We start from the raw sequence: 26006 nt of genomic DNA, 5'->3' as shown, positions 1-26006 counted from the left end.
GTTTATTGTGACATCTGAACCCAGAATTCTGGGTTATTGTGGGATGAACAACCCAGAGTTTGAATCCAACAACCAAGCCCAAGTGTTAACCATGGGTTGTTAACGATGTGCAAACTGGGTCAGTGTGTAAACTCAGCAAGGAGATGCAGCCAATCCTGGCTCTCTGATTTGAGTTGTCCATATCAAAACCTTAAGTATGAATCCAAAAAACACAAACCGTGAATTGAACTTTACAATCTCTGACCTGTATCCTGCTAGAAGGTTCATGAGTGTTGACTTCCCAGCTCCAGATGGACCCATAATTGCCACAAGTTCTCCACTGCTGAACTTTCCTGAAATTCCTTTCAATAGAGTCTTGAAACCTGTAAAAAAAAAAAAAGCGGGGGGGAGGTAATATTTAGAAATCCACTCCATGCTTTCCTAGAAGTTCAAACATACTAGATTCTGGGGAAGCTCCAAGCCAGTTTTTATTTGGGACTTAGGGCACAATCCTATGCATGTTTAGACAGAAACAGTCCTACAACTCCTAGCATTCCCCAGCCAGCATTGCCTTTAATCTCTCTCTCTCTCTCTCTCTCTCCATAAACTAGACTTTATCAGGCAACCATGAAAAATTCTGGTAGGTTTCAGTGTAAGCACTTGTTTGATACTGAGTGCTTCCAGATGGAAGGGCTTTGTGCTGTCAACCAAAAGACATTGTGTAAAAATTATGTCTTTTCTTGCTTAATGGATTTTTATGATTCTCTGTGTACCAAAACACACAGTCGAAGAACCACTTACTTGTGTTGTGGCTCTAGCTCACAGAAAGCTCCCATGGGCAGTAAAGCATACGTATTTGTGCAAAGAAATACAAAGCTTGAAGTTTATACCTGAATCTTGAATGGAAAAGGTTATTTGAAAAAATAAAAATAAAACAAAAACATAATCCTATTTTCGAATTTTCTCACAAGATCAGAGAAACTGGTGTATCTGTATAAAACTGAACCCAAATTGTCATGGAAACTGTTAACAGGGGCGCGCTATAGGTTAACAAGATTTTCACTATAAATTGTTTCTCTGATTCATGACTAATTTGTAATTAAAAGAGGGGTTTTGGTGGATGCCTCCATGACCTTGAACTGGGGGGAACACACACAAAAACTGGTGTCTTCCATAAAGAAGTTGTAAACTATCCTTTCCTTTTATTAAATATTGTGAAGCTGCATAGAGCAAACTGGATGGCTTGAACATGTATTTGCATCCTTTGTATAAAATGGCAGAAGGGATTACGGTTGTTGCCAAGGCAGCAATTCAAGGTGATCCACTGGCTTTTCAATTGAAGAAAAGAGTCTTCTTAACCTGTTCTGCCTGTTAAGTTTGGTGAAAGGTAGGGATGTCAGAGAATTCCGCCACGGATCTCAGTGAGGCCGAATGCCAGTGCATTCGCCCCCCCGAAATCCGTGGCGGAACAAAGCCCCCTGTCCACGCAGCCCACGAAAGGCGCGCGAAACGGAGCACTTACCTGCTGCCGTCCGCGCTGACGTGCGAATGGCAGCCACGTCTGCAGCCGCCATTTGCTTCCTCATTATAGCCGTGATAATTACGTAGCCTACCACAGCTAACGCAGGGACGCCATTTGCGTCCCTGTGGAGGCCGTGATAGGCTATGTAAGTATTTACGTAGCCTATCACGGAAAAACAAAAACATGTGGACACAAATGGCGGCGGCTACGGTGGCCGCCATTTGCATTCCCTTTTTTTTGCCATTTTAGCCTACGTAAATATTTACGTAGGCTAAAACGGCAAAAAAAAGGGAACGCAAATGGCGGCCACCGTAGCCGCCACCATTTGCGTCCGCTGTTGTTGCTTTTTTTTGCCATGATAGGCTACGTGAATATTTACGTAGCCTATCACGGCAAAATACAGGGACGCAAATGGCGGTGGCTATGGCAGCTGCCATTTGCATTCCTGCAGGCTGCCCAGCGGCCGGATGTCCAGCTGCAGGCGGCCCCGGCCGGCGGCTCCGCAGAATCTCCACAGAGCGCAGCCAACTGGAGAGAATTTCAGGAGGAGGTACGGAGCGCCTCCCCCCCACCGCAAATGTCACCCTTCGAAAAGGTAAGTGAGTTTTGTACATAAAAAGGGGTGGTCACTTATGAATTGCAAAAAAAGAGGAAACATGTTGCCAAACAAGAGAACAAAAGAAGCCAGTGATTTGCATAATATTTGCATGTGCTAATAATATATGTATAGATGCAGATTTAGAAATAATTACTAAAATTTAAATAGAAATATAGTACTTCTCACCATAGTGTGGAAGACTATGGCAAGGTGACATGTGTGTCAGCCTGTTCAGCCTAATGTCCTTGTGCTATCTGTTGATGGGCAACAGTTCTGACGGCTATTTATCTTTAAACTGGAATTAGACAGCACATCCCCTCAAACAGAGGATGCCTTCAAATAGAGGACAATGACATGGCCACCCTAGTATAGAATGTCCCAGGAAGGGACACACCGAGCTGTAGGAAGAATATGAGAAAGTTATTTTGACTACATTAAATATTGGAAAGCCAGATCTGTGAGTAGGGGGGTGGGGGGGAGCTAGAGTTTGCTTGTAATGTTGAACTCTTGGGACTTGCACTGACTTTAGCATTGGGACAAGGGGCTCATCTACACCAGGCTTTTACTCCAGTTCTGCCCCCAAGTCTATCAGGTCAGATGACGCATGCCTCTCCCTGTAGCTAATGTGGCGTTTCTTGCCCTAAATCTGGGGGTTTGGGGAGCACTATTTGTGGTGGGTTTTCCAGTCCCAGCGGCTTCAGTGGAGCTTGGGAGTTCATGTGACCTCAGCTGGCTTCAGTGCGGGCTGGTGGAAGCGGTGCTGATTTGCAGAAGGGAAAAGCTGCATGGGTCAGGGACTTATGTCTACCCAGAAGTAATGAAATACCTTGGGGATGGGAGTCAGCCCTGCTGCTTTGAAAGGAGACTGTTTTAACCCAGCATTCAGTCACTGCCTGTCCCTTTAAACATTCACTGAGTGGGGAGGAGAGCAAAAGGAGGCTGTTATGTATGGAAGTGCAAAGGTATACTGAGCCTTACTTTTTAAATGGGTTTACATGCTGAAAAAGAAAAATAATATATTTTAGAAATGTAAATCTAGGCATTAATGTATTCGACAGGATTGCAAAACCAGCCTAATCATTTTAAGGGAGCAATCCTATCGGCATCAACGGTCTCCTCCGAGCTCAGGGGCGACTGCCTATCCAGTGCAGGGCAGGAGGAGTGGTGAGGAGAGGATCTCCTCCCCACTATCGTAGCCCTGCTTTCGCAGCTAGACAGCTGATTTTGGCTATCTAGCCACGGGACCCCAGAGTGTGGGAAGGGGAGGCCAGTCGACACATAGGATGCGTCGTACCTGCACTTCCAACTTCCCTGCCCCACCCCACCCCCGGAAATGCCCCATTTCCCCTGCTCCATGTTGCTCTTCCAAGCGTGGAGTGTGGGGCCAATCCGCGCTGCCTATGAGGCGGCACGGGAGGGGGTCGGTTCTCCAGGAACTGACCTCAAAGTGCGGGCTTCGAGCTTGGTTCCCAGGAACCGACTGGGACAACCTATGGCCGTCTAGTCACTGAGTAGCGGCCATAGGATTGCACTTTAAGTGTCTTATACACTGCTACTTTCTAGGGATGTTGGAGAATTCCGCCATGGACTCCAGTGAGGCCAGATTCTTTAGAATTCGGGCCCCCGGAGTCCGTGGCAGAACGGGGCAACCCCCCCGCCACCCCGCGGAATCCCCCCGGGACAGAGCCTACCTGGCGGTGGAGGCGACCCCAGGTGGTCTTCCGGCCGCTGCTGGGCTCCAGCCGCAAATGGCGTAGCGGCCGCCATATGCATCCCTGCCAAGCCGTGATAGGCTATGTAAGTATCTACGTAGCCTATCACGGCTAACGCAGGGACACCATTTGCATCTCTGTCTTTTGCCATGATAGGCTATGTAAATATATATGTAGCCTATCACGGCTACCGCAGAGACGCAAATGGCGTAGCGGTTTATATATTTACGAAGCCTATCATGGCGAAAGGCAGGGACGCAAATGGCGTAGCGGCCGCCATTTGCGTTCCTGCGGTAGCTGTGATAGGCTATGTATATATTTATGTAGCCTATCACGGCAAAAGACAGGGACGCAAATGGCGTCGTGATAGGCTACGTAAATATATACGTAGCCTATCACGGCTACCGCAGGGATGCAAATGGCGGCCACTATGGCGGCCGCAGCCCAGCAGCAGATGGAGGTCCGGCTGTGGGCGGCCCCAGCTGGCAGCTCCGCTGAGTCGCCATGGAGCGGAGCTGGCCAGGAAAGATTCCGGGGGGGGCGGAGTGCCTCCCCCCCACACGGATGGCCCCAGCGGAACAAGGTAAGTGTTTCGTACACCCCAACTACTTTCATAAGTATTTGGCTAAATCTCCACAAATCATACCCATAACATAGAGCACATGCATAGCTGCATTATTTTTCTTTTAAGGGGGAAGGGTACAGGATCAATTAAAGACTTGGATTTTGTAAATTAGCATTTCAGGCTACTAAGATCATAAAGCACAATGACATACATTATGCTTTCTGGAAATGGGTGAAAGGTCTTGTTGCTTATGAAGGTCAACCAAGTAGATGTGTGTTGATTATGTAACACCAGCATCATGCCCTTTATAATCCCATATCAATGATTAAAAATATTCAGAGACATAAATAACTAGTCTTTCTGTTGCAGAACATTGAGGCTAATCTTTCTTAGAATCTGTTGACCGATAAATTCTAAATTGGCACCACATGCTTCCTGTGATTATATATTTTGAAACACTAATTTTTCTGATACACATATACTGATTCCAGGAATATTTGACTGCTCACAAGTTGGTTGCGCTCAGAAATTAACGATATACCTTGGCCATTGCAATACCTCCAAAGCATCTCTCCCTGCCCTTGGCAAGGACTGTTCCTTGATTTATCAAGGATCCAAGGATACTGAGGTGGTCAAGAAAACTGCTAAATTGCAAACGGGTAGGAAACTTAAGCAGAATAAACATGACACAGAGTCTCACTGTGATGATAGAAGCAAACACAGCCTTTTTCTCTATCACAACTACCTCCATTGCATTTAGACAATGTTGTTCTGGATAGCAAATGGATTAGAGCTGGGGTGTTGAACCTCTTTCAGCCCAAGGGCTGAATTCCATTTTGGAGAAGCTCTTGGGACTGCATTCCAGTGGTGGGCAGAGCCAAAAATACAATTATATTTTAGGCCATTGACACTGTCTGGAATGGGGAGAAAACTGCACAGAAGCCAGAAAATCACAAAATGAAAGGTGTGTGGGAGAAAGGGAGAGGCCCCAGAGCAAGAAGTATGGCCTTTTGGAGAACACAGAGTGCTGGATTGGGACTTCAAGATGGCCAGATTTGGCATCCAGGCTTGAGGTTCTGCACCCCTAGATTAGAGGGGTGTTGTCATCTTACTGGTCCCCTACCCATCTGATGGAGCTAATGGAGAAAGGTTTCCTGGAACACTACAAGCTGTGCATATACTGTTTTCTGTTGGGCATCCCTATTCAATGCAAGGAGAAACCCTTTCATGTGTCTGATTATGTACTAAGTGCTAAATCAACAGCAAAGGCAACAGCTGTGTGATCATGGCCTGAAGAGAGGAGTCACTCAACCATTTCAGATGATAAACTGAACACTGTGAGTACTTATCTGGTGGCAAGTGTGTAAACTGCTGCTTTTCAGTCAACATGCTTTAATAAATACAATTGCTGGCAATAATTTATTACTATCATATTCTCACAACAAAAATTAAACGTTCAATAGAATATATTGCACTCCGCCATTACCATATAAAACCATCTCAATTACTTTAAAGAGAAACAAAGCACTTCCTTAGCATGAGACCTTAGAACAAACATACTATTATCATCAAGCAAGTAACATGCTGTGTTTTTTCCTACTTTAAATATTCATTGGCCACATTGATTTTGATCTCACTAACCAATTTGGAACAATTCCAGGTAAGCCACTGGATTTCTCCAGGACTGGACTGGACAGGAACAAGAGATCACAATCAAGACTCTTCCAACCCCATTATACTTTGCCTTAGAGTACAGTCTCTACCTTGGAGAAATGTTAATAGCTGTTCCATTAGAGTTGGAGTAAGTGCTTGTTTGAAGTGATTATTACTATCGTTTTCTTTTTCCCAGTGTTGTCAGCTGCTTTTAACACATGCTGGAGAAGCACCATATAAATGCTTAAAATAAACAACACATAAGTAAATTTTATCACAATCACTAAATAGTTTCCAGAGAGCTTGTTTCTAAAAATATACATACATGTGGTCTTGAAAGTACTACACCTAGTTATTGGAAATGTTTTTCTGGCCATGGCATAGTTTGCAATGAATAAAGCTATGGCCTGTCACTTATACTAGACCAAATGAGTGCATGTTTTGCAACTGGTATAAAATCAATGTTCTATTAACAACAGAAGTCAAATTAATGTTTGTGAAGTCCCTACATACTCTGATTATTTATGTGCCTTTGTTTTGATTGCTGTATAGTACCATGTTACTGTAGGAGGTCTAAAATATTATTAATTATTATTAATAATAAAAAATAATTACAGTAACGACATAGCAACCTCTGTTCACACAAGATCTCTCAACAGGTGAAAATGAAACGTCTGCACAAAGTGGCTACAAATATTTTACAATACAAGTACATTTCTAGCGAAATTATCATTTTATCCATGGATATAGGTTATGTTTAAAAGCACCAAGCAACCCAAGACATTCTAAACGTTTTCCAAATAAAAAGTAAATCAAGTCCTTATTCCTCAGGAGGTCATGTTCTGGCACTTATTTGAGAAGATTCAAGATTAAACTATTTAAAATATTTTGGGGTTAACTTCAGAACTGAAATGAATAGAGGCAGCATCTCCCAAGCTGTTCACAGAGTCAAGAAAACTTATTTTGTCTCCCTTGTTAGATATTAGCACTATTCATGTGACAATTGTGCATATAATGAATGTGCATGGGAGGCATGGAAGCAAGTCAGCAAGCTCTGACCTCTGCACACTTAGCCACCTGTATTACGGACTATATATGTGTACAAAAAGGGGGGCGGAACCCAACTAGTGTGCCTCTGCCAACTGAAGACTTCTGGCTGCAGAATGCCGGGGAGGGGGGGGGGATTAGTCCTCCTCCCTGCAGCTCCCTGCATCTTCCCCCAAAAGATCTGCTCAGGAGGGCTAGGAGACCCAGATATTGGGAAGCGTGGAGGACTATTGGAGGGAGGGAGGAAAAATTTCATTGTATGAGTGGACGTCAACTCACACAACGTTACATTTCACCCATGGTCCCTAACTGTGCCATTTGTATACCTATGGAGACCATACAGACAGTCAAGTGAATGTGTATAAGATCAGGTGGGGCTTGATGCAGCACTTCATGCCCCCCACTGCATGCATTCACCGTGATTGTCATGTAAGTAGTGCTATTCTTGTCAGCCACCAAGATTGTAAGCCTTATTTGTTATTTCTTATGTGGCACACTTGAACATAAAAATGTTGGAACCAAATTAACAACAACAACAACAAAACTTGAGGAGAGTACTAAATCAGGGTTTTCTAAAGTTTTCTAAAGACTCAGTCCCCAAATGGGATATGAACCTTGGGTGGAGTCACAAGAATCAGGAGCAGTCAGTTTCCAGTAACAATATAGTGCTGTCTGGCAAGAACACCTCAACGGATCTCGTATTGCTCAAAGAAGCAATAGCATGATTAAATGTTGGGGGCAATTTGCCATTTGTGAGCTAAAGAGACACTAAAAGAATATTTTCTTTTTTCTACAGTATTTATTACTGAAACTATCTTACAAAAAGGCCTTCACCTGTTAGGATTTCAAAACCTAGGCAAATATTTTGTATGTGAATCAACCCTGTCTCAAGACACTCACAGAGTCAGAACTATAAAAGGAAGGAATGCCTTTTGGGAATATGTCCCCATAAATGGGTAGGAAGTAATTAGATTGCCAATGGGATAAACTCTTAATATCAACATGTGTCCCAACCAACATCTTCCACTAAGGGGACACGACTATTTATCTCCAAGGGATTGAAACATGGATTGAGATTACAAACGCTGATCCCTTAACTAAGACTTTGGACAGCACTAGGCACTATATGTACCTTTGTCTAAAAGTAGGTATCGGGCAGGTAAGAAAATATGGCTTGGATTGAAAAAAGTTCAAATTGTTTATTGAATTAGCATTTAAATTCAAGAAACTCTAATAGACCTCCTTAACTTTATTGTTCTCTCAGAGGCATGGATTAAATTTCAGCTAGGCATTAGATCCGACAGACAGCATTATGTAGTCACAGAACAAAGTCTTGACTAAATAAAGTTTATGGCTCTTTATAAAGCTGTTCATGCCATGCTTTTCTTCCCCATGCAGTCTGTTCATTGAATAACTTTAATAACTGAATAATGCTTTTCTTCAGAGAAACGAATGTGCCATGACAGTCCACTAGGCAGATAGACCCCTAACACTATAACATTTGTGGCCACAAAGTTTAGTGGATGGCGTGACCTCATTTTTCCTGCCTAGCTACATGTCCTTTGCTACAATTTCATCGTTGACTGCCATATGGTGAGTTTGTATGCATGTTAACTCATATCTTTTGGAAACATTATGCCCTTTAAAATTCTAAAAGAACATTAAAAACTTCCTCTATATAGATGAATCTTGCTGAAATTATTCAAAATCAACAAAGTAATAAGGACACAGATGACTGAGGCCAGACCCCCAAATAAAGAGAAAAGACAGCATCGTTTTTGGTTAACAGGCCAAAACTTTATTGAAAATGTTTCTCAAGGGATCTGCAACTGGATGGCTACTTGGATAGTAAGCATTTTATGTATTTCCAATTCCCCCGCTCCCTCTTGGTATGACATGGCAGAACCCATCTCCCTTCACCTCCGTTTTTCCTTGGGCAAGCCCCTCTGACTTGCAGTCACAGAAAAATTCCACTGTGTGAGTAGAAGTCCACTCACACAACGTTAGATTTCTCCCATGGTCCCTAACTGTGCCATTTGTATACCTTTGTATACCATACAGACAGACAAGTGAATGTGTATAAGATCAGGTGGGGCTTGCCACAGCACTTCATGCCCCCCACTGCATCCATTCACTGTATGGATTGTCATGTAAGTGGTACTAGTCTTGTCAGCCACCAAGATTGTAAACCTTATTTGTTCTGTGGGACACTTATACATAAAAATGTTGGAACCAAATTAACAAAACAAAAAAATACTTGGAGAGTACTAAGTCAGGGTTTTCTAATCCCCAAATGGAATATGAATCTTGGGTGGAGTCACAAGAATCAGGAGCAGGTTGGAGGAAGCAGCACCCAGCTACCATACTCATCGAACCAAAAATGTGGTGTTAAGGACATGGCTGAAGCAGGCAGTAACAATATAGTTCTGGCTGGCAGAAACACCTTAACAGAACTTGCGCTGCTAAAGCAAGCAATAACAAAATGGAATGGCTAAATGTTAAGGTCAGTTTGCCATTTGTGAGCCAAAGAGACACTAAAAGGTTACTTATACTGTTGGGCCCAGACCAAGCGTTGCTGTGAGCCCTAAGGCTTTGAAGCCAGAGTCTGATTCAGATTTAGAGCAGGATGATTTAGAACCCAGTCCAGGCATGGGACGCCCAGGGCCTGGGAGCTCAGCTCTGCCTAGCTTCCCATCTGATTGCAAGACGAATGAGGGTGATACTCCCTATCAGCCACAGCTGCAAGATTCAGCCTTGAACGAGGCCTCTGATTTACAGCCTGAGATTGTGAGAACCGAATGGGAGGAAGTTTCCACAGGGGAGGGGGCTTTGTGGGAGTCTCCCAAGACAAGGCATCAACTAAAGAGGGCAAAATGGAGATGCCCTCTTAGACGTAGTGCTTGCTTACAGGCCAGATTCCCCTGTCACGATAGATCATCAGAAGGAGAATTCTAGCTCCCCTGTATTTAAGCCAGTGGAGAGACTGAAGAGCCTTTGCTGGGAACAACAGTTTAATTGCCCAAAAAACTTCCTTGACTGGACTTTTCATGAATGCTGTACTCCTGTCTGCCTTAAAGCCTGTACCGCTGAGATCTTGACTTGAAATCTGTTCCTGGACTTGAACTCTGTGACTCTGAGAAGATTCCAGCCTTGGAACTTTCTCTTGAACAAAGCAATGTGCCGATAGCCTCTGCCTATGCTTTTTGATTTATTGTTGTCTATAAATGCTGCCCAGTTTGCTGTGAGTGCTGAAAAGCTGGTCCATGTAACCTGATGTCCTGCAATAAAGAACTTTACTGTTCTGTTCTTTTGCAAGAGGTTGCAAGAGGGTGTCAGAAAGCCGGACCTGACATATGCCTCCTCGCAGCCCACACATCCAATAATGTGCCAAGGCAGGTCTAGCTATGTCATGGAATATCTCATATTCATCTTCCAAATAATGATTAGGATTCATAGGGACAAAATATGAACAATTACACTAACTGAAATGAAAAGAAGGAAATAGGAAACAGTAAATCTGAATCTTCCAAAGTTATAGAACTTTCTGGATGTAACATCACCAACATGACTTCTACACAGTGGCTGAATTCAGGATATCCTCCAAACCCTGGTTTGGAGAATAAGGAAGGAGCAGCAGAAAGCCTTGGGCTCACGTGCACATCGTCGTCCACTTCTCCCACATATGAGGCAAGAAGATTAAAAATGTCTACTTCTACTTAGTGGGGATCCATAGTTTACCATGTGTCCAAACTATGATTTGCAAATCATAGTCTGCTTATAAATTAGGATTAAACTATGGTTTGGGGTCTTGTGGGTAACTATGGTGGGCAAAGTTCTTCCCTCACTCTCCCACCATGTGAAGTAAGTAAAGTCTGAACTGGTAGATCCCTTGATTATCTGACTGAGATATCTTCCTTTGATTATCTGGGTATGATATCCAAGATAAGGGTTATCCATAGGCAACCAGGAAGTCCATGCAAGCAACTGCATGGAATTTCATACTGGTGATTGAATGGGCTGGCCTGGTAGAGGAGGGACTGATCACCCCATTCCATCTCCTCCAGCCTGCTGGTTTCTGTGTTAGCCACAGAGGAAGGAAAGCATATTCCACCATGATTAACAAGGAAACACGTGTGTGTGTGTGTGTGTGTGTGTGCTGGGGGAGGGGGGACATATGACAGAGTGCTCTGTCCCTCATCTGCCAGCCCACTTGGTAGAAGTCAATGTCTTTTTATTACCCTAAGAGGCTAATAACCTGTGTTTCCATACTGGCCATGGAGGAGGGGGCTTTTCTCCTCCATGGCCAGCATGGAAATGCAGGCTACTAGCCTCTTAGGCTATACTGTGTGTGTGTGTGTGTGTGTGTGTGTGTGAGAGAGAGAGAGAGAGAGAGAGAGAGAGAGATTGAGAGAGAGAGAGTAACTTGTGGGCTTATTTATAAAGCTGTGTTCCTAGCTATGCACACTGTGGGGGAAAACTGTGTGAGCCCAAGGACTGCTCCCAATCTCACCACGTAACGTCTGAAAAGACATTAGTTCAAAGAGGGATATACGGCAAACTCTTTTAGAGAAGGCAAACTCTTTCTTCATCCCTCTACCAGCAAACACATTCCCCCATCTCCTTTTTTCTCTCACTCTGGATCACCACATATACACTCTCTCACACCGTGGCTCATCATCCACAGACTCTCTCTCTCTCTCTCTTTCTCTCTCTCTCTCTCTCTCTCTCACACACACACACACACTCAGCACCACCTTGGTGGGCACCAAGAAAAGTTCTGGGGGCACGCTGTCCCGTGGACACCACGTTGCCAACCCCTTCTGTAAGCTATGCCAAGATGCACGACTTGGTTCCTTTAACTCCAGCATAACAGAAGAAAGCCAGGCAGTCAGCAGGCTTGCACTGGTGTGGTGGGAGAAGGAAGAATGATGGAGAAAAGGCTATGGCACTTAACATCCTTCTTAAATTTTAGAGAGAATTGTGTTATTTTAAAATGTAAATAAATTATCCTACACAGATACAATTCTACATTAAATTATCTCTAAAAGATTGCTAAAACGTTTTAATAAGGAGACTTAGTCAGGATGTGGTTCCTGAAAGCAGAAACTAGGATTGTGTGAGAAACATAACACTACACATAACTAGGTACAGCCACTCACTCTCATCCTAGAGAGTGATGTGAGAGAGAGAGCCTCTTAAATGGGTCAATGAACGATAATAACCCTGCTCCCACTAGACTTCATGCAAGTGATTCAGTGATGCATTGCACAGGGCAAACTTCATGCCTACAGGTTTGAGGAATTAGGAATCATGATGCATTTTGCTCAAAAACCATGATCTGTTCATTTGTTCCTCTCCAAATAAAAGGAAATTTGATGAAATACGTTTTGCATGGTTCACAATTTTAATCTTTTCTTGGAATCTAGGAATGTTTTCTTTTCAAATCATTGAAACATTATACAAATATTTTGCATGGTAAAGCAGTGAGGTTTTTTTTAAATAGATCTTTTAGTTGCTTATATGCACTGATCTTGGATCATAATAGATAGATAGATTCTCTCTCTCTCTCTCTCTCTCTCTCATTGCTTATGGATAGAGTCCTTTCCTGGCAGGATATATCTAACACCTGACAAGAAGAAACACACAGGCATTCATGAAGATGACAGACCAATATTCATACAGAACATACACTGGGTGATGGGATAAGAGATGTCTATGCCAATTATGCTGCCACCACTTACAACATTTTATGCTTTTAACAGAACAGTCCTAAGGGCGAGGCAGCCCTATTGACAGAGTACTCTGATCCTGGAGGCTCAGCAGGGCGGGAGGAACACTGGAGGCATTTTTTGTTTCCCCGTCCTCCGAAAAGGGAATATCTGCTAGATGGGCCTCAGAGCCCATTTAACATTCCCTCTATGCTGTCGGTGTGGTTGGGGGCTAGGAGGGCTTGGGATCCCTCCGATCATTGGCTAATCCATTCCTGTCCACCAGCACACCCCTGATACTCCAATTTCTCCCCCTCTATGAGGTCCCAGTAGATGGTCACCATGGAAACCCCCACAGTGGCTGGGAGGAGCCAAGAGGGGGGCTCAGACTTCAGAAAAAGCCCTCCGAGGTCAGAGCTCTGACTAAGTCCTCTGAGGGGGTTCTCTAGAAACAATGCTCTGGCCCCAGGGATGCTGTTGAGAGACCATAAGATTGCTATGTAAAAGTCCTTTTTAAAAAAAAATTACAAGGCCTACTTAGCCAAATGTTTAGAACAATGTACAAAGGATAAACATGCAACAAAACAGACATAACCTTAAAAAACCCACCAATTTCCTTTAAAACAACTGATACTACTAAATATTTCTAAAAGTATGGGGGAACAGGTAGGTTTTCACAATTTTCCAGAAATTACTGCATCGGTAGCATCTGTGCTCCTGAGTACTAAAAATAACTCCTGCAACGAATGTGGAAACAAGTTATGGATCTTTTCCAGCTCTTGAGTTTATGTCTAGAACGTTACAACTGTGTTTTAGCTTTCTTCTGCATCATTTGCATTAATGATGTCTCAGAAATGAAAAATATTTTCACTGACAACACACTGAACACAGGACCTATTAAAATATTCCTGAACAACTTTAATTAGCCATCATAATTTCTTCTGAAATGTGTAGAAGCATTAAATAGTAACCCGAGTGCATCACTGCTGGCAGAATGAAAAAGAATTGCATTAAGTGGGTTTCAGGAGGCTGATTCTTACTGTTCCTATAGTTCAGACTTTGAGAAGTGAGCAACCATAATAGTACTGAACTTCCTTCTGTTTCAAAGAAGCCTAGTTGACCTACATTCAGTATTTTGGATTAATTATAGCTAATAAAATAATGTGCAGACAGCACTGAATCTGGCAATTTAATACATTTTCATCCTACAGTAAAAGGGTAAATAATTTAGTCAATGCTCATACAGAATAACCATGCTCCATTTATGCCGTCTATACAATAATCTGCATACCTATGAATCTTACTATTTTTTCCGTGTACTTATTCACATTATTCTGTTTTAAGCACTAAAAAGGTAAATGCTGAAGGAAACAAATGGCTCCATTTAGTTGAAAAGAAAAGGTGCAAAACAAATATGCACAAATATCCAGCTGCCCAGATTCAAATTCAGCTTCTCTACAGCCGCCTCCACCCTTCCAGACAAAAGCCAGCCAACAACAACAAAAATCAGCCCCATGATTGCATCCCAAAATTCAAACCAGAAGCAAAACACATATACACTTTCACTTTTCACCTCCGCCCCCTGCATCCCACCCACACACAATATCCAGAAAGGAAAAAAAAAGTGGGGGCGTAGATCATTGATTCACTTTCACTCATTTGGTTCCCCCATCCTTGCAGGCCAGCCAAAAATGCACTTCTCCTGTCCCCTCCCCTGAAAACACCTAAAAATCCAGGATGAACTCACCAGAAAAAGTTTAGTCATGACCAAACAGGACAGAGCAGGCTGTTCAACTCAGCCGCAGGGAAGGGGGAGGAGCTATAGAAAAGAACAAAGCGCTTCAGAGAAGAATGAAGAACCACAAGGGCACAAACACCCCAGAACAAGATTTAAAAACAAGCATACTGGAGCATTTTGTTGTTGCATGGATCCCCGGAGTACTCAGCTGTAACATCACTCAAGTTAAAGAGGCATGTTTTACACACAAGGAGTCAAGGCAAGGCATACCAGGAGAGGTGGAATAGGGCTGGTTGGATAGGTGTGCCATGGCTGAGGAAAGGGGTGTGGCCTCACAGAAGAGGTGGTAGGAAAGATACAACCTGCAGGCTGGAGGTTCAACCTGCAGGCTGGAGGTTCTCCACAACTGTTCTACCTCCATAGTTTGACAGCTGTGGACCAGACCGCCACCATACTGCTATTCTTTCCAAGTCGTTATATGATTTAATAGATGTGACAGCATAATCTCTATGTCATTTTATTTCTGATTTCACAAACCATGCATTCCAGCAATTTTTTGTTAAGAACTATCAATATCCTCTAAAAAAAATCCAAACAGGTATAAGCAAAACATTCCTCCAAAGTATGCAGTTTCCCATTGGAAACAAATCACAAATTGTTGGAAACAAATCACATCACTACACAAAAACCCTCATTATATTGTGAATGGCTGGCATCTCCATATTGAATTTATTCTTTTTTTGTCTATACTTGTATTGCCACTTCTGAAGAGTCTGGCAAGTCAAATTATAATAAATACCTTGTTCAAGAGAAATGGTAACACAGAAAATAAATGTTCATCCTTTCCAGAGAGGACATTCAGTCCCTCTTTACGCTCTCCGTCCTCCATTCATTTCAAGTTATTACACAGGATAATCAAATGGCAAAAAAGAATTTAACAATTTTTAGGAAACTAATATTCTTCAAGACTTCAGCTAAAATACACAAGCAAAGTTGTGTATTTTTTTTAAGTGAGACAATAGATTAGAAAATAGAAATCTCTGCAAATATCTATTTCACAACATTGACAAATTTTCCACACAGTCCCAAGTATACTGCTGAAATTCTACTTCTCTAGGTAGGTCTCTATCCAGGTCAGGTTAGCTTAGGTTAAATCTGAGAGAAGACTCATTTCTGGCTTATCTCCAAATCAGCCTGGCCTCTTAAACTGTCCCGGTAGATTATTTTACTTGATTCTCATTTGTAAAACAGCTTCCTACTTTACATGATGGACCTTGCAATTAATTGCACTAAATGATATCGATGTGGTGTATTTATACTTGTTCACAGTTGGAAAACACGAATGAATTTTCCTTTGAGAAGTAGGGCAGGAATTATTTTTTTTAAAATACAACTCTGTTGGTTCTTTAGAATAGTATCAGCGATAAAACGAAAAGGAAAATGCTGCTTCCAGATTTTCCCATAAGACACAGGGGTCCATCCAGATTTAATCATACCTACAGTAGACCCATTGAAATAACCGGACTTAAACTGGTAATGATGGAATTAAATCCCATTGATGTAAATGGGTCTACTTAAGTCTAAGTCTGGATCCAAATCACTGTTTTTCCAGCCCAGTTGGGGTCTGAGTGGGGCACTGAAGCCCAAAGTTTATCAATTGTTTGTCTGGACTTCCTCCTTGACAAATAAGAGGATGGCCTGTAGGTGAGGATTTAAAAAGGTAGGTGAGGCTTTTGCTACATAGTGGAAAAGATTCTGTATAGATGCCAGAGTACAAGCGGTGTCAAAGACTCTGTGTACATCCTTGTGTGTATATGTGTGCGTGCGCACATGCAAAAGTACACATGATCAATAATGTAAGAATAAGTACCAGGACCTGTATCCGATATGGCTCCTAACTAGATTATTGATTCTTAGGCAAACTGGCCTTAGTAATGTTTGTCTGTTGCAGTAAGAGGACCCACCTAAATCAACTAAACCTGAGGTAGACAACCTAGTACCCTCCAGATGTTTTGGGCTACAGCCCAAACATGGGCAATGGTTGGGGGTTATGAGAGCTGTAGTCCAAAACATCTGGAGGGCAGCAGGTCGCCTACCCCTGATCTAAACCAAAGAAGAACCTTATAAAGACTAACAAATGGTATAAGTGTTCATAAATATGTTCGCTCTTAAAGTGCTAGAACATTATTTTTTGTTTCAGTTGTTTCAGCTGATTCAGGTGGCAGATGCCTAACAGGGTGCCATGTTTCCTGCTCTAGTCAGTGCTATTTCTTTGGGAAACAAATGCTGTATTATTATTACTATTATTAATTAGATTTTTATACCGCCTCATAGCCAAAGCTCTCTGGGAAGTTTACAAACTTTAAAAATCATTTACATAAGAACATACAAACAGACAGTATACACAGAGACAACATATATCTAAAAACAACTTTGAGCAATGGCAATAGCAGTGGATGGAGACTATACCTTCTGGGGTCCCACTAATCCTATACCAAAGGGCTGGAAAGTTAAAAGGATCACAGCCATTGTTCCACCATTACACGAAGCCTTGATGTAATGTTAAATAAATAAAACCATGCTGGCCCAATGTTTTATATTTCATCAGAAGTGGAAATATATCTACTTTTTCATGTCATGTGTTAATACTGGGCATGATGGGAGTTGTAGTTCAACATACTACACTAGGGTACACGAGGCTGGGGAAGGCTGTTCTAAGCTGCAGATACTTTTCAATAGGACTCGTGTATGCATAGGCATCCGCTGGAATTTGGGGGGTGGGGCAAAGCTTCACAGTAGTTTGTAGTTGTAATTCATGCGCACAGCACGCACTGCGACAACACATCTGTGCACTTTCCTTACGTGTGCTCTTAGTTGCTTAGTGTCACATTCCATGACTTTTAGAAGCCTACACAGAGTAGTAGAAGATCCTAGGAATTAAACAGCACTAGCAGAAGAGTGTTATACTCAAGAAGCATCACAAACTCCAACAAAACTTTATTTGGAGTGAGAGATTGAAAAACAAGAGATGCACAGACAGAGTACAGCTGTCTTAAAAATATAACAACATATATTTTATGACCTCACCTGCCTTATCATAACATTGACAACTTCATATGCCTCATCCTAGAATGATTTCCTTTAACTTGGAAACATTAGTGAACATTCTTTACAGCAGTCTTCCCTAACCTGGCTTCCTCCAGATGTTTTGGACTGCAACCCCAGAATTCCAGACCATTGGCCATGCTGGCTGATTGGAATTGAAGTCCAAAACATCGGAAGGGCACCAGGTTGGTGAAGGCAGCTCTAGAGGGTAGCAGTGGAGTCTCTGGGGAGTGTCTTTAGCAGTGGAGTCTGCTTGATCAGGTTTTAGGGTTCTAGAGGAGCCCGGACTACTCACTTTACTTGTCGCATTGTTATCAGCCATTTTCACATCAGCTAACAATGCAACTTTCACACGGCTTGAATGTTGAGCTACAGCAAAGTTCTTTTAGAATTGCATACTTTTCCTTGAACTGTACATTTTGTGTATGGTTACATATTTTAAAAAAGCCCTAATAGCATCAGAAAACAGGTCTACCATTTTTGGTAGATCTGGTGACTAAGCAGCAATAAGGCCTGGGCACCAGGTCTACCAAGATAGGTAGACTGAGCCTCTTGAGAAATTTGTAAACCGGAGGTTCACCACATGGAACATTTATCCTGCTATTGAGATGGCTCTCTCTCGGACTTTTGCGGGCTCTTTACATGACGCCGTTACCCTCCAGGATGTCTCCCGTCATTTCCTCCAGCCTAACTCATGTTTTCCCTAAACGCAAAAAATGTGGTATTTTTTCCAGCCCATGGAACAGGCACGCCATGACCTTCCTATGAAATTCTCCAATAGTGGAAGAAACTGCTGTGTCTGTCTGCTGTTGGTGTTTGTTTTCAGTTGCTGGGGGCATGGTCAGGATGAGATTTGACAGGAGCAAGGGCAAGAATCGCCTACTGATTGCTTCTCCTGCCTCTGCATTTCTCAGTTGGAGAAGGAAGAGGGTAAAATGCCTCCCTGCAACAAAGGGAAACACATCTGATCCCGCACCCCAAGCAACGTCCTCTGTTGTTTCAGGGCACCCTATTAAGTTCAATGGGGCTTACCCCCAAGTAAGTGTGCCGAGGGTTGCAGACTTACAGGGCGATCTTATGTCTACTCAGAAGTAAGTCCCATTGAGTTCAATGCGGCTTACTCCCATATAAGTGTGCCAAGGGTTGCAGACTTACAGCACAATCTTACACTTTATATCTACTCAGAAGTAAGTCAGAGGTTTCCTGGGGGCTGCGAGAAAACAGTACAGCAGAAGTTAAGCTACGAAAACAAGACTCCCCCTGCCCTCCTTTGCATGCATGCCAGGGAGGGAGGGAGGCACTCCCTCAGTTCAAACCATGTGGCTGCCATGTAAAGAAGCCCTTCCTAATCCCACAAAGAAACTGAAAGCAGGAAGCTCTGGAAAGGTTTTTGTGGGGGTTTTGCTTAATGTAGAAATACCCCAGGTCTGCCCCTCTGTTGTTTCTCATTGGGTAGAACTGGTGTCCAGACGTCTTTTCACCCACAGCTGAAACCTCAGTTCTTTCCATGACTCCCCTCACCCCTGTAATGGCCCTTCTGGTCTACAGACAACATACAATAGATTCAGGTACCTTCACAAGAGGTTTCTTTATATCTACAATACATGAGAAAACACTAACTTCTGTGGAATTGTATGGCACACACTGTCAGCTCCAAGGCCAACACTAAGAGAGTGATGGAAAGAGTTTCCACTTCGGCCTCCTGAGAGAGCTAAAACTGGCATTCGTGTGTGTGTGTGCATGCGCACGTGCATTATCACAACAACCCATTTTAAACCTTAATGAATTGCACTGTTGCTACAATCAATGTCACAGCCCCATCTGCATTTCTCTAAAACACCAACTGTCCTGTCCTGAGCCTTGCCCATGTGGATAGAAACTGAAAGTAAGAGTCAAACCGGGAAGGTGCAGCAGCCCTGTTGCTGCTCTCAGAAAGACATCATGACTGGAATCTGTGTGTGTGTGTGTGTGTGTGTGTGTGCGCGCGCATGCGCGCAGTTGCACCCCCTTGCCCCTAGGAGCAGATGCCCATGCAAACAAAGATTCAGTTATGTAAAGACACTCAGATAATGACAAGCCACAGTAAGCGTTCCAAATTATTATTTTCAATTGTGTAATATTCTCACTCTTCAACTTTTCTCAATCACTTTCTCAGATATCCGGCAGAAAGACAAATGCTTCAAAAGGAGTCAAAATGCTACTTTCTTCCTCTTGTTTACATAGCAATTGCTATCTTCATCCATTAGAAGCTCTTCTACCATGGTAAAAATGGCAGCAATTTTATTGCCTTGGTTTTAGTTATTCATAACTTCTGAAAGGCTTTGAAATACTGAAAACAAACATTCCTGAAATAAAAGAATGGCTAGTCAAATTATGGGATGAGGCAGTTATGAACATTCACAAGTTATATTCACATAAAGAAGGGAAGACAAAAATGCACATGAGCTGGGGCGGGGGGAATGGAAATGGTTTATAATTTTCTAGGATAGCAGATAGTACTGTTTTGGTTCTTAAAGGTAAAAGGTGTCCCCAACCAGTCATGTCCGACTCTAGGGTGTGGTGCTCATCCCCGTTTCTAAGCCGAAGAGCCAGCGCTGTCCGAAGACGCTTCCGTGGTCATGTGGCCGGCATGACTGAACACCGAGGTTCACGGAACGCTGTTACCTTTCCCGCCGAAGCCGTACCTATTTATCTACTTGCAATTTCTTGCTTTCGAACTGCTAGGTTGGCAGGAGCTGGGACTGAAGACGGGAGCTCACTCCGTCATGAGGCACTTGGGTCTCGAACTGCTGTCCTGCTGACCTTCCAGTCTGCAGTTCAGCATCTTAACCACTAAGCCACCGCGGCCCTGTTTTGGTTCTTGCAAGTATGTAATTAATGAGGTCAAATCTCCAGTTTAATACATTATTAAGTGGTAATGGTCTCTGTGAGCTGTATGACAAAATGTATTTCACCCACAGGTAATTGGCAGGAAATGTCTTAATGCCTGTAATGTAGGTGTTTGTTTCCACGCTGTTTATGCTTTGAATCTAGTTTATAAAACAACAGCCTGCCAGCTTAGATTCTGATGTCATCATTTCAGGGAGACGCACAGAGAGGGAAATTCTTCAAATGTAAATATGTTCTTTAAGGAAGGAATTCACAGCCCTTCACTTCTGAAAAATAGCACCTGCTTATTGAGACATGCTTTTTAAAGTTCCTTGTGAACTGTCTACTATGTATTTTTGATCTAAATGTGGTTGAGTGGACTATTATCATTCCCTCTATTTCCAGTGTTCAGGCTTCATGTGCTGATGGTTATGCAACACCCTGGTTTAGTGGACTATTATCATTCCCTCTGTTTCCAGTGTTCAGGCTTCATGTGCTGATGGTTATGCACCACCCTTACACAACAGGGAGGTGTCAGCAGACATGGGGAAACTCCAAGGTTTGCAAACGTACATAAATTATTAGAAAAAGAATGAAAAGGGGGCCATGGGAAATGGGGAAGTCAGACTGCACAGTTGTGTTTAAAGGGGGCCATGGCTGAAGGGAAAGTCAGACTGCACAGTTGTGTGTTCCAGTACAGACCAAGGAAGAGGGGAAGGAAAGCACTGAGTCTGTAAAAATGTTGCCCAGCCGGGCACCCCATTCCACCTCCCCTCTATGCACACCAAAGAGTGTTTCATGGTGCACATAGGGTCAGTTGTCAGCTGGTCCGATGCAGTTGAGGCTGGTGGCTCCAACATCAGTGGGGTGGTAAATCCGCTCCGGGTTTCGGTCAGAACCAGACAGAACTCTAAAGGAGCTATCCAAGGTCCACCATATTACTTTACTGTTAGATTATCTAGGCATTATAATGGCATGCTATTCACAAAGAGGTCATTTTTTAAAAGAGCAAAGCTTTGGTGGGTTTTTTTTGTTCATTTATTTGTTTTTAAGGTGAAAAAAGGGGAATGAAGGGTTGCTACAACATTTGCTTCACTAACATCATACTCTAATTAAGTCACTGGCTCCTGTTTATACAGGTCAGATGCTAAAATACTGTATAGCCCTTTTAGCAAAGAAAAAAAAATCTTTAGATTAGGTGGGTCTATATCGTTGTAGCTGGAATAATAACGGGGGAAACTTAAAGCAATCAAGTACAATTCAGAAAGAATTGCTTTTAAAATGTGTTTCAGTGATGAAGTTTATACTTCCTGCTGTTAGTTCAGACTACCTAGCTATTTCCCTTTTTAAATGTGGTTAATGGTTTTGTTAACCAGGATGGAAATACATTTGTTGCTGTATTAGAAAATGCAAGCTCTAATGTGAGTGCAAACTATGAAATCCAAATGCTTTACAGAATAGAACGATGCATCCCCAAGCAATGTGTTTGGTCCTTAGTATTCTACATTCTTTTCCTTTCTCATCTTAGCAACATAGTGCAGCCAATCAGCAGCTGCTTCGTCACTGCTTGAGCATCACAGTCTGAGGTTACTATAGTGCATTGACCGACAGTAACCGAGTGTGAATGAGAGAGTGCTGCTTCATGCCGCAGTGTACCTGCTATGATAAGGACAGGCTTTTCTTGACTCTTCTGACTAGGATTAGCAAATAATATAGACCAAATCCTATTTTTGATCATTTGCATCTTTAAAAGGCTCAGGATATAGAATCTTGCAGTAACCAATACAGAACAAAATATCTGCTTGTTTAAATGAATGTGTCAGAATGAATTTGTAACAGTACCTCAAAAACATGTACATGTTTTTTAAAAAACAGAGAAACACAGTACATTTAAACCAGGTTTTGTCATTTTGACAACAATGAGTGTAACCTATTGTGAAATCCGCTCCCCCCCCCCCCGCCAGTTTTTAAACACCATTTTCAGGTTTAAGATACTTTAGCTAAAAAGCAGGAGCCTATTACCAGGTGAAATTCATCCCAAACTTTGTTTTTTGAGAAGTTTAAGAGTTAGACAGCCAACCAGAATGTGTGCGCTTTCACAACAGATACAAAACAAGTGGTGATTAAACTAGTCCTCTGTTGTTGTTGTTGTTGTTGTTGCTGTTGTTTTAAAAATGTAACCTGAGTAAAAAAATACCTGTCCTTACTAATAACCCCAACACTGTGAGAAGAATGCTTCAGAACCATCTTTTCAGACACTGCTGTACAATGAAGGGGCAAAACAGTTAATGTTCATGGGTGCAATCCCCAATGAACATTTTTAGAAATAATGGGATGTATATAAGAGTCCTACTAATTCCCATTTCAATGGGGCCTGCGGAGGAAACATTCCAATGGATTATGACTGAAGCATTCTATAAACCATCAAGTAAAACGGTTTTTAGGTGAAGTTCTAATAGTGCAATCCTAGGCATGTCTTCTCAGGCCTAATCCCATTGGATCCAATAGGGCTTACTCCCAGGTATAGGATTGCAGCCTAAGATGTTAAAGTCACATTCTTGGCCCAAGAATATAGGGATGCTTTCAAGATCTGCCTTCTGTGAGAGGAAGGGATCCACTTGTGGAAGGTCTCTACGCCTGATTTTTGGGGATCTTCCCTCCTCCAAATACCACAGCTCACCCCATTCAGCAGGGTCTCTTGACTCTCTGTTTTTACAGGGGGTTGGAGAGGCTGCTGTGGAAAGGAGGAAGTGAGGAAGTCCAATTTGGTCAGTGCAGTTGATCCAACGTAAATCTTGATTCAACCCATAATGTATGAATGAGTAAAAAACACACACATGCATTTAGAAACAGATGTGCAAAACTGGTACACCCATCAAAAAACCCAGAATTGTTCTGCTGCCAAGTAATGTGCCAAATAGCCCTGGATAATTTTTTATCCTTTAGTAACTAAAAAACTTTAGTTTATAACACTATTTCCATGTATAATATACCTTTCAACCCTGACCTTCCATAGGCAGAGTGGCAGTGAGTGGAAGAAGGTATGCTTAAGCACACTGAGGGCTCACTGACCTCATCTTCAGCTTCCTACAGTCTTCAGCTATGCTTGTTACCCCACAACTGACAGGCAGACATTCACATCCCCTGGGAATACTGCAGTGGTGAACATGCAGAGTATAGATTAAGTAACTGAGGGCGCAATCCTATTAGGATGCCTGGTTTCGTCCGTCTAACTGGGGCTCTGTGGAGCGGGAGGGAAGGAGGCTGGGGTGGGTGGAGGATTCCTCATAAGCCAGTCTCCCCAGTCCCCTCCCCTCCCCTCCCCACCCACAGAACTGCCCCCTTTATCACCTCTCCAAGGTCACCTTTGTGATCTCAGAGAAGCAGCCAGAATGGTTCTCTCTGCGATGGCTGTGAGGGGGAGGAGGCAGGGAGCTCGGACTCTTAAGTCTGAAGTCAGAGCACTGTCTCCAGTCTCGAATCGAGGAATCCAAACTATCCTATGGCCCCCCCAAACGCTGTATAGGGGCCATAGGATTGCTCTCCCCAAACGCAATCCTGTGCATGTTTAGACCTAAAAGTCCTTCAAGTCCCAGCATTTCCTAGCCAGCCAACCTATATTATTGTTCTGTGATATGCTCAGAGTGATTGAATTCAGTGTATGAAACTCATTTTCAATCATACACAAAAACAGTAATCAGGATTGGATGCTTATAATTCCTAAGACTCACAATTCGCCCTATCTCTGTATTGCACTTTAAACTTTGACCACTTACCCTGAAAGCAAACATCCTATTGAAAATGGAATCGCTGATGGAAATGGTCTGCCAAATGGATGGATCTATGGTACCAGTCATTTTATTAATAATGAATGCAAAGATTCAGTTGCAGACTTTCCTTTTCAAATCGAGTTCCATCAGGAAAAAATTTGGCCCTCTGACCCTATCGACTTGCTTATGATAAATTCTTTAATGGCATTTTCCACCTATTTGATTGAGTCTTCTTTGGCAACTAATGTGCTTCTGCACCACTTTTTACTTCTCATCTCAAATCAGACATAGGAGTCCTCCAGGCAGGTGCCTGATTTATATACATCTTTATATACAACAAATTGAGGGTGAATACAGATGTCCAATTACTAAGTGATAATGTGGAGTGGAAAACCTTCCGCTGTTATTTTTCCATGGAAAAATTTCCATTTCTAAAAATGTACTGGGTTGTATCCATTGGGTTATATCCAGTGTTAGTCTGACTTAACTCCCAATCATTTCAATAGGTCTCCTCTAAGTAGGACTAACATTGGCTACAACCCAGTGTTTAATGAAATTAAAAAGTAACATAATGGATACAATACTATTTAAACTGAGCATTAAGTTTGTTGTGATTAATTTTTTTTCACTTGACTAGGAAATATCTATATCTCTGTTATGGCACGCCAAAATTAGCATGTTAACAATTTTCAGTGCCTTCATGCATTTAAATAAAAATAATTTCCAAGCAAAGCTTTGAATTGAGCATTTAAAGTGTGTGTTGATCCCCTGCCCAAAAATATCAAATATTCAGTTCAAATACTTTCAACTAATGGAGAAAAACAGATATTTATACAGCGTGTCAAATTAATGTGGCATATGGTTTAGGTTTTATTCACTAAATATAAGCATGCTAAATCAGATCCTTTTTGATATGGGTGAGAGGAGATTCCCACCTGGCCAACGCGTTTCTCCTCCTGACACAGGCCCCTCTGCTCATTCTTTGGAATGGGGAGGTAGCAGAAATCTCTTATCTCTGATCAGTTATCTTACTTTGATTCTGTGTTTGGTATAAATGTAGCTAAAGTGATGCACATTTGCTTTTGTTAACACACACTCTTCAAGATGGGAGGCATGGTTATTACTTGGCATGTTAGCTACTGATAAGGCAGCAATACATATTGTCTTGTAAGGTGGGTGTTATTGTAATCCTTTGCTTACAGGAACCCAAGATAATATCCAAGCTGAAGTTAGTGGAGACATACTTTTTCTCTGTTAGAAAGAAGAGTGTGCAATTATTACACTTGTTACATGAGAATGAGAGACAAAGAAAATGTAAAGATTATGGGCATGATCAGTCAGGAAGTTCTCCAGCACAAGCCCATTAAGATGAACGGAAGTTGCACAAAAGTACAGTAGTTCTCTTTTGCAGCACCCCTTCATTTCAATGGAGTGTGAACAAAAGAATGCCCTGGTAGGACATGCCTTAAGGTTTGGGGTGAATGAATAAGGTTGATTATTTACTGAGTGGTAATATTATGTTATTTCTTGACAGTAAAAAGTTGTCTATATTCACTCTTTGACGGCAGCAATTCTTGGTGTTGACGGAAATGAAGTTTTAGTATTTGCTCCGACACCTGTCGCTAGGGTTGGGTGAGAAATTCATTGGGTTCACATTTTTATGCAAGAATACCCAATTTGCTTCTCCCAAGATGGAATGCAGAACAGAATGCATCTTGCTAATGAAATCTGTACATTTCTG

The 26006-nt window shown here is 42.4% G+C and overlaps 1 protein-coding gene across 1 annotated transcript in view; it reads right to left on the bottom strand.

Annotated features, from left to right (window-relative positions):
* ABCG1 (ATP binding cassette subfamily G member 1) overlaps positions 1–26006 on the bottom strand; it is a 63666-nt gene that overhangs the window by 23211 nt on the left and 14449 nt on the right. Inside the window, exon 3 of the mRNA XM_084843803.1 lies at positions 245–362. Coding sequence (XP_084699929.1) covers positions 245–362 — 118 coding nt within the window. The remainder of the gene's footprint in view (positions 1–244; positions 363–26006) is intronic.

This window comes from Heloderma suspectum, chromosome 3 (genome assembly GCF_057233095.1).
Source record: "Heloderma suspectum isolate Gila_16-S chromosome 3, 16-S_ref, whole genome shotgun sequence".
Taxonomy (NCBI): domain Eukaryota; kingdom Metazoa; phylum Chordata; class Lepidosauria; order Squamata; family Helodermatidae; genus Heloderma; species Heloderma suspectum.
Note: the sequence above shows the minus strand (reverse complement) of the source record. Positions and strands in the feature narration are given on the sequence as shown.